The sequence below is a fragment of the Trachemys scripta genome, chromosome 10, assembly GCF_013100865.1.
Source record: "Trachemys scripta elegans isolate TJP31775 chromosome 10, CAS_Tse_1.0, whole genome shotgun sequence".
Taxonomy (NCBI): domain Eukaryota; kingdom Metazoa; phylum Chordata; order Testudines; family Emydidae; genus Trachemys; species Trachemys scripta.
Window position 1 is genome coordinate 61,131,150 of NC_048307.1, and position 9,556 is coordinate 61,140,705.

Here is a 9,556-nt window from a genome sequence, read left to right on the forward strand (position 1 = left end):
GAGGGGCTGTCAGGGGGTGGGGAGTGGTTGGATGGGGTGTGGGAGTCCCAGGGCTCTGTCTGGGGGTGTGGATAAGGGTTGGGGCAATCAGGGCACAGGTAGGGGGTAGGGTCCTAGGTGGCCAGTTAGGATTGGGGAGAGGGTCTCAGGAGGGGGCAGTCAGGGGACAAGGAGCAGGGAGGCTTAGGTAGGGGGTGAAGTCTTGGGGGGGCAGTTAGGGGCAGGGGTCCCAGGAGGGGGCAGTCAGGGGACAAAGAGCGCGGGGGGGAGGGTTGGGGGTTCTGAGGGGGGCGGGGCTAGGGCAGGACAGGGGCGGGGCTAGGGCAGGACAGGGGCGTCCCGTCCTCTTTTTTGCTTGCTGAAATATGGTAACCCTATTACAGATGGGGGGGAGGGGGAATTAAGCACAGAGAAGTGATTTACTTGAAGTTACAGAGTGAATCAATGGTAGATTTAAAAGTGTAACGCCATAATTGTGACTCTTGGGCCCTGACTCTAAGTACTATGTGCACTCCCTCACTTGTCATTATACTGAATTTTGGCATTTGGGGGCATTTTCTATCTTACTCAAAATTTTTCACATTTAAAACATAATTTTGCAAACACAGTGAGAGCCCAGAGGTTGTCAAACATAAGCTTATTTCCTAGTCCTGCTCCATTCTAGGGCGCCCAGCTATGTTTCAAGGAAATAAGGGTCAACCATGTGAAAAAGTGAGGACAAAGCTTATTTTTAAAGGGACAGCACCATATAATGATTTTCCACCCAACCCCATTCCTTGGGGACTAGTCCTGTCTGTAGAAGCCTGAGCTGCTCCCAACTTTTATCAAAACGATTCTCTATGGGGAGGACAGGCAGGAGAGTGGTTGTCAGCCTCTCACACAATGGATTAAAATCATGAGCATGATGCTGACAGTAGGCATGATCAGTGGGTAAATAGACTACATCAGGGGTCAGCAACCTTTGGCATGTGGCTCGCCAGGGTAAGCACCCTGGCGGGCTGGGTCGGTTTGTTTACCTGCAGCGTCCGCAGGTTCGGCCGATCGCAGCTCCCACTGGCTGCGGTTCGCCGCTCCAGGCCAATGGGGGCTGCGAGAAGCGGCACGGGCTGAGGGATGTGCTGGCTGCCGCTTCCCACCACCCGCATTGGCCTGGGACGGCGAACCGCAGCCAGTGGGAGCCGTGATCGACCGAACCTGCGGACGCAGCAGGTAAACAAACCAGCCCGGCCCGCCAGGGTGCTTACCCTGGCGAGCTGCATGCCAAAGGTTGCCAACCCCTGCACTACATGTTCCTTTGCATTTTCCTGCTCTTGTGAACACTAGGCCAGTGGCGACCCAAGAAAATTGTTTATGCCTGTGACCCAACGGAGCTGGAAAGGAGGGGTTTGGGGTGTGGGAGGGGCTCAGGGCTGGGGCAGAGGGTTGGGATGCAGGAGGGGGTCAGGGCTCTGGGCTGGGGGTGCAGGCCCAGGTGGGGCTGGGAATGAGGGGTTTGGGGGGCAGGAAGAGGCTTTGGGTTTGGGGGGGCTCCGAGCTGGGGTACAGGATTGGGGCGTGGGCTTACCTCGGGCGGCTCCTGGTCAGCGGTGCAGTGGAAGTGCTAAGGTAGGCTTCCTGCCTGTCCTGGCACCGTGGACCACACTGCACCCCAGAAGCAGCCAGCAACAGGTCTGGCTCGGTGGAGGTGCACAAGCGGCTTTGCGTGGCTCACCGCCTCCACCAGCTCCCATTGGCTGGTACTGGGTCACGACCCACAGTTTGAAAACCACTGCACTAGACAGTGCATGAAGGGGTTTTTGTTTGTTTGTGGGTTTTTTTTTAATGATTTAGAAGTTACTGCTTCAGTTGGCCACCAGGTGGAGCTCTCTCATAGATTTGAAGCAGGCTTTGGGGTCTGAGATTACATATACAGTCCAACTACCACTTGGATGAAAACAAAATCCTTTTGCCCCGATGTCTCATTTTTGGGCTAATAAACCTTGGGTGCAAAATAAGACGTGTTGATAGCAATTGGACTTACTCGCCAAGCTAATGGTGACCCTCCACCCCCCAAAGGTAGCGTTTTTAAACACCAGAGCAGATTTGCAGTTGGGGACAATGTCCTTGACAGTTCTTGTCATTGTGGTGCACAGTCATCTGGCTCCCATATAGTTTGTGGCAGGTGTAGACTGTATGACATGTGTAGGTTACTACCACTTGTTTTTATGCCAAACAGTGTGGTACTCCCCTGAGCTATGTTGTAGTTACAGTCAGTACCAACACATACTTCTGATTGTGATCTCCTATAGGAAACAGATTCACTGGTATGAGAAAATCTTCGGTCTCTGGATCTATTGTGATTAACTGCAACCAAGGTTTGCTGGTTCATCTGGGCAGACTGTACACAAGCCCAGATGACTTCCTTCTGAAGCAGTGACATCCCAGATTATAGATCCTGAATGCTACAGTGACATCCCAAACTACAGCTCCTGAATACTACCAGTACAGTATGTACAGGGTGTAAGGCTAAAGTAGCAGGATGGATCCTTACTGATTAAACACATCTCAGCTCCTGTATGGTTAAGGAGGTTGGAATATGCAGGAAATATACATAAAGACTAATAATATGCTACATTTTATTACATAAGAGAGAGAAACAAGAATGCAACAATAATAATATAATCTAATATTGACCTGAGTAGATTGGGGCATCAGAGCTGTGTGGTAATTTAAAACTGTGGGCAACTATACGGTTTATAGCCTCTGGAGAGAAAGCAACATTTAGGCTGTCTGGCCTCCAGGGGAACTCAGAGTGTGGGCAGGAAACTGTGCGGCCTGGCAAGTGAGGGAGTGCAATGCAATTCTCCACCCAAGAGCACTGACAGCTAAGAGCCTAGAAGTGGGTGCCCTTGTGGGTCCATGAGGGAAATAAGATGCAGTTTTCATGAACTGTGACAATCTCCACAATTGCTTTGCCAGAGCAAATCTGTCCCGGAGCACAGTTATTTCAGTGGGATGAAGGGGAGGAAGTGTTTCATATAGTAAAGAGGCTTATGCCCTCCAAAGGGAAGACAATCTTTACTGTTTCCCCTCCAATATGGCATTGACCACTGCTGAAGCAGTATTCGATCAACTCTCCTGTGCAGAATCAGCCATTAACATTCAGGAGGAGGCACCCTATTTGCTTTACCATTTCACTTTCAAATATTTGTTTACATTCCTATTTAAAGAGTATATTTCCTTGTGGTGTTCCTTTAGCTTGTTGGAGCCTTCAAGCAGGGCCTACTTGTCTGGACTACGTTGCTGTGTGTGGTTAGGAGGGGCAGTTCGGTTGGACTATGTTGCAGTATGTGGCCTGTGAGAAGTTAGATCATTGTTGTGTCTTTGCACATTGTCTTTTACACAACATTAAGAGTATGAGGAAAACTGGGTCCCAAATAACTGCTTTTAATAACTACATACAAACATACAAGCCAGGTTACTTGGATAGACTGCTGTTCTGTAAGGAGTCTCATGGCTTCTGCAACAGAAGGGATTTTGAAACTAATTAAAGGGCTATTATAAAATTCCTGCACACAATCTCTTCTTTGTAAGATTCAACTCTGGGAAGGTTGTGTTTTAAATTTGTTTGCTTTTAACTTCATGAATGCTATTTGTTGGATATGTAAATGAAGTGAACTTTGTTTATATATTTGTTGATATATTTTTCTATTACAGAAGCAATTTATTTCCTCTTTTATGGGTAAGTCCTGGTTAGTGAGTTCTTCTCCCACCAGACATATAGTGTAATGGCATCTCTTGCAAAAGAAGGTAAACTTTTGTTATACTTGTAGTATCAGGAATCCAATTAAGATACTGTCCTGAGAGGGGCTTGTTTATTTCACCCAAAAGTTTTCACTTGGATTGCAGTAACTCTTAATTATTGTTGGCTATATTATGGGTCACTGACTCCTCCATGGTTTACAGCAGGGGTCGGCAACCTTTGGCACGCAACTCGCCTGGTGGGCTGGGCTGGTTTGTTTACCTGCCGTGTCTGCAGGTTCGGCCAATCGCGGCTCCCACTGGCCGTGGTTCGCCGTCCCAGGCCAATGGGGGTGGTGGGAAGCGGCGGCCAGCACATTCCTCGGCCCGTGCCGCTTCCTGCTGCCCTCATTACCCTGGAGCTGCAAACCGCGGCCAGTGGGAGCCGCGATCGGCGGCACCTGCGGACGCGGCAGGTAAACAAACCAGCCCGGCCCACCAGGGTGCTTACCCAGGCGAGCTGCGTGCCAAAGGTTGCCGACCCCTGGTTTACAGTTATGTATAATTACTCTAAATTCGATACAACTGAGTATAAACGACAATAAAGTGTCCTTACCACCTCATAAATCATTATTTTTGTTGTCAATAGCTTACAGTAACTAGCAGGCACAACACAGCAACTTGTGAGAGACACAAAAGTATATTTGAGTCAGAACTGAATGACAGACCTTACAATCAGTTACCAAAGGGGCTCAAATCATATGCAGCACTTCACTTTGCCCCAGTGGAAATTACCATGTTTGTAGAGTAATCCCTCCTATAGTAGGTTATCCTGGGGTGGGAGAAAAAAACTCCATGAGGGTCTCCCTGTGGAGCTACTTCAGATCATTCAAGGAGCAAGGCAAGGTCTTTCCACCTTCTACTCCCCCCCCCCCCATAGAATAAGCCACATCTCCATCCCAAAAATCCAGTGGATTTCCTGGGATCTGCAGGAGGAAAGGACCACACCATTGAAATGCCTGTAGTTTATGGAGTGGCTCCATAAAATAAAGCAATATAGTTTGGAACCTTATTACTTTTTCCTACTAATCTGCTCAGGGTTGGTGAAGGACTATCTCCTCTACTTGTGCAGATTCTGTGGTATTATGAATTGTGCTAACTCCTGTAGCTGTTTGGAGTCCTACTGATTTCAAGAAAGGCCTGAACAGACCTAAAGGACAGCAACTTACAGAATTGGGGGCCTTGATTTCTTAAAACTAATGAGATTTTAGTTTTACATTTTGTTAAACCGTTAAAATCTTTTGTATAACATTTTCTCAGATGTTTATGAAGCTGAAACAGCATCTTAGTTGTTTTATGTTGTTTAATTTTTAAAACTTCAGCTGATTGTTTTAAACTTTTGTTTATGCCCTGATCCTAAGTATGCATGTCAATGGGGCTAGTTAGGCTTTATCAATCATCTTAATTACAGTAATGGCAAGGGACCAGCCAAGACTGGGGTGCCATCATGCTAGGTGCTGGATAAACACAGAGCAGAAGATAGTTTCTGTCCCAAAATCAACATTTTGTTGTATTTTTATGCCATTCAACTATATTTTTATTTATCTCAAACAGTTGTAAAAATTAACCATTTAATTATTTAAAAAAGAACACCCTTTTCATTGACGCAGAGAGCAATTATGTGAATTAAAAGAAAGTTGGACCCTGTTTCTTGATACATTTGGACAAAGAAATGCTGAACTGGCTCAGATAATGCCAGATTTCCATTCCACCAGAACTTGCTGCTTTTCCCTCATGTCTTTTCTCCTCAATTGTCCTTTGCCCTTTTTGTATTTGTTTATGAAAATTAATTAAAAAAAAATAATCACAAGAACCTCTGCTGTATCTTTAATACCCTTTGATTTTCCTTTGCTGATTGATAATTGGCTCCTGTGGACACTGGGTTGAGCCACTGGGGGCCCCAGGGGCCGAGCGAGGCCCAGCTGGCTGCCTTGCTCATGAACAAGCAGCAGGGGGCGCTGTGAGCAGTTCACGTCGCTCTTCCTCCTGGAGGAGACGCTCTATCCGGAAGGGAGCATTAAGCTGCACTTCCGGTCAGGTGTGTTCGGTCACTTCCTGCGCAGCACGGCGTGGCCAGGCGGCTGGGTGCCGGGAGGGTTCAGTCGGCAGCAAGATGCGCATCGAGAAATGTTACTTCTGCTCCGGGCCCATCTACCCGGGACACGGGCTCATGTTCGTGCGGAACGACTGCAAGGTCGGGTCGGGAGGCGCGGCACGGCGCGGCCCGGGAGGGGTCCTGCCGAGCGGGTCTCGAGGGGCCCGGGCGCCGCCGCATCCCCACACGGGGTTGGTCCAAGCCGGGGCTGCGTTGGGGCCCATATAGCCTGGGGCGGGGGCAGGCCCGTCTAAGGACCGGCTCTGCTCCAGCGCGTTAAAACGCAGCCTGGGCTGGCGCCTGGCCCCGCAGATCCCCGTCCGCTCCCGCCCGGCTGCCGTGTGCTGAGGGCGCGGTGCTTTGGGGGTGTTGTTCCCAGTTCACACGGGCATACCAGCCCTAGTTCTAGGAGAGCTGCCAGGAGTCTACAGAGCGACGTAGCGCAGGCAGCGGTGGCATCGCTTAGACCTGCGGTTTTCAACCTTTTTGCAGACCCCTAAACATTTTCAAAGGGAGATGCGGACTGCTTTGAAATCCTAGACATAGTCTGCGGACCCCCAGCGGTGCGCAGACGACAGGTTGAAAACCACTGGCTTGGCCGGATACATACTCGCAGGGTTTAGGATGTTAATGCTAGGCATGGCTAAGCCCTGCTGTCACTGCCTATGCTACAATTATACCTGTTAGCTCTCATCAGGAGTCCCCTTGTTCCTATTCTAGATGTTGTCCAATATTAATTAAGGCACAATCTTTTCTGCCCAACCAAAATTCAAATTACTTATGTGGCAAAATGTAAATATCAGCATTTGCTCCATTGTAAAGACCAGTGTTGGACTAAAAATGCTTGACACATTTAGGCCCTGATTCAGCAAAGCACTTAAGCGTGTGCTTAAATACAGTTTTGAAATTTAGTGGCTGTTTAAGTTCAACGGAAACTATTAGAATTTAGGCATGTGCTTAGGTGCCTTGCTGAATTGGGGCCTTAAAGTTGAAATTAAGTTCTAAAAAGTAGTTGTTTAGTATCTTTTCTCTGTACCTTGCAAAACTTGACTATTTTTATGTGCAGTTAGAAGCTTATCCTGTAAAGAAAGCACTAGCTCTAGGACTAGGTGACAGGTATAGAAAATTCACAGAACAGTTTTAAGGTTTTGTAGTTATTTTTGCATGTGGTAATTCAATAATCCTGTACCATGCAGTTCTTTGACCATCAGTTTGTTTAAAGGTAATTGCCATATAGATGCGTGCATGTTCCCAGCAGACTGTAACTGAAGATATTGTGAAAACAGAGTAACGTGACTTTGTAAAGTAAAACAAAGTAAAAATAATGATCTAAAACTCTCTCAAACTACTAATTTGAATAATACCATCATTACAGAAGATACACTGAGACTTGTATTATTTATCCTGTGCAGTATCTTTCTGTACTGATTTACATGATCTAGTGATACATTAAATGTTCATCAGAGTTATTTTGGATGGGGTGGGCAATAACGTCATTTGATTATGGACTTTTTTTCTATTTGTATTTAATCTTTCTTTAGGTCTTTAGATTCTGCAGATCAAAATGCCACAAAAACTTTAAAAAGAAACGAAATCCCAGAAAGGTCAGATGGACCAAAGCCTTCCGGAAAGCAGCTGGTAAAGAACTAACAGTGGTAAGTACTTGGTGGTATTGTAGTACTAAAGGACTAAAACAAAACATGAACATTACGCATGTAATACTCCAAGTGCCATAGCCAGGCAAATCACGGTATGCAAGTGCTTCTGTGACCCCAGAAACAGTGAGAACAAAATTAGTGCTTTAAAAATACAGTTTGGTCTTTCCATTTTCTCAATAATAAAGCACATGCTTTTCTTTAAAAGTTTAAAACTAGCCATTCTTTAACCCTGAAATTTGCCTTTCTCATTAGGCTTCTGTATTTTCAGTTTAAATGTGTTGTGCTTTCTTTGAATTACTGTGAAAAATAAATAGATATAACCATTATTTTTGTTCATGGCACTCCTAATCATTTAGAAGTCCAAAAGAATTGTCTTACATGTGAAGAATAATGTAGTAGTAGTTGTAGCTTTAAACTTTATGGTCATAAACATGCAGTATCTGTGATAAGAATGGCTAATCTTATCACAGATAATGATGATGTGAGGTGGCAAAGAACTGCCCATTTTGCTTGAATCACTTTTAATCCTAGGACTGTACATCAATTTCAATTTTGAGATGTTTTGTTCCCAATTTATCAAGTAAATGCCTGAGCTTGCACACTACTGAGAATCACAGACATGGAGATTCCTTTAAAATCTGTTAGTTGATTTAAAAAAAAAAAAATATATCCTCAAACCATACATTCAGCAGTAAAATAAATGGAAATTAGTTTTACAGAGTTTTCTTTTTTTGCCTTTCCGGCTTTCCAGATGTGCCGGGGCAGCAAGGCACAAAGCCTTGTGAAAAAGATTTGTTTTCCATTGCTGAGAGGGATGGGCAGCATGGACAACAACAATATAGTATTTTGCACTTCTGTAGCATCTTTCATCCAATGCTTTCAAAGTATTTTACAAATGCAAATTAAACCTTGCAACACACCTGTAAGTTGAGTATCACCTCCTTTTTACAGAAATCAAATAAAAATGCAGAGTTTTGTTATTTGGCTTTCAGCAAGTCATTCATTGGCAGATATGGGGGTAGGGTGCAGAAGTTCTTAATTTTTCTTGAACATAGGCATTCACAGAGGCCTGGTCAACCCAGAACTTTTGTACTGGTATAATTATGGTGGTTAGACATATTTTTTTTAACTGATAGTATGGGGATAAGCTATACAGGGCTGGTGCAACCACTAGGCGAACTAGTGGCTGCCTAGGGCTCCCCGGGCGGGGGGGGTTAGCTGGGTGGGGAGGGGTGCTGGCGCAAGGTGGAAGTTTCGCCTAGGGTGCGAAACTTCCTTGCACTGGCCCTGAAGCTATACCAGTATAACTGCACCCACACTGGCCAGGGGAAGAACTGTGTGGGTATAGTTAAAGCAGTACAACTTTTTTGTGTAGACAAGTCCTAATTAAGGAATGAAAATTTTAAAATTACTGCACCTATTGTTGATTGGGGATGCAAATGACAACTTAGATGAGTACATTGGTTGTGTCCACAAATCAGGTAGTTACCCATATACAGCTCTTTTATCTATTGTACTCACATTTGCTAGCATAGATATTTGAGTGTTTGCTCATGGGGTTGGTTGTGTGGGCTGTTGTGAGAGGCTACCGGTGTGGCGCTTCTGCTTTCTCCTGTTGATATCACTTGGCTGCGTGCGTGTGTTCCCTCTGTGTGCTGCCCCAGCTCTGCGCAGATAGCTGACACAGCAGACCCGACGGGAATCCCCAATAACCACAGAGTCTACTAAGATACAAAGGCCCCTTGGCCAGGTTTATTGCGACCCTGACACAATTTCAGTTCCCCATAGATTACTTAGTCTACCGGGCATACTGCTAGAAAGTGCCGCTCGGCAATGGACTCAGCTCAGTGTCGGGACTTTCCACTGCCCCCTCAGCTGGACAAAGACACCACCCCAGGGACACATTCTTATACACAAGTACAAACAAGTTACACATCACTCCTGACGTATTGAGGTGCAACCCCTCTACGTAGCAAGGTACAACCCCTCTATGCAGTAAGGGGCCGCCTCGCACCTTGTACCT

General features: G+C 46.0%; 1 protein-coding gene across 1 annotated transcript in view; it reads left to right on the forward strand.

Moving 5' to 3' along the window:
• The first annotated feature begins 5,818 nt into the window (after window positions 1–5,818).
• The window catches only part of RSL24D1 (ribosomal L24 domain containing 1), a 23,774-nt gene continuing 20,036 nt past the window's right edge, over window positions 5,819–9,556 (forward strand). The window contains exons 1-2 of the mRNA XM_034783764.1: window positions 5,819–5,974; window positions 7,417–7,530. Of these exons, the coding sequence (XP_034639655.1) occupies window positions 5,894–5,974; window positions 7,417–7,530 (195 nt within the window). The 5' untranslated portion in view covers window positions 5,819–5,893. The remainder of the gene's footprint in view (window positions 5,975–7,416; window positions 7,531–9,556) is intronic.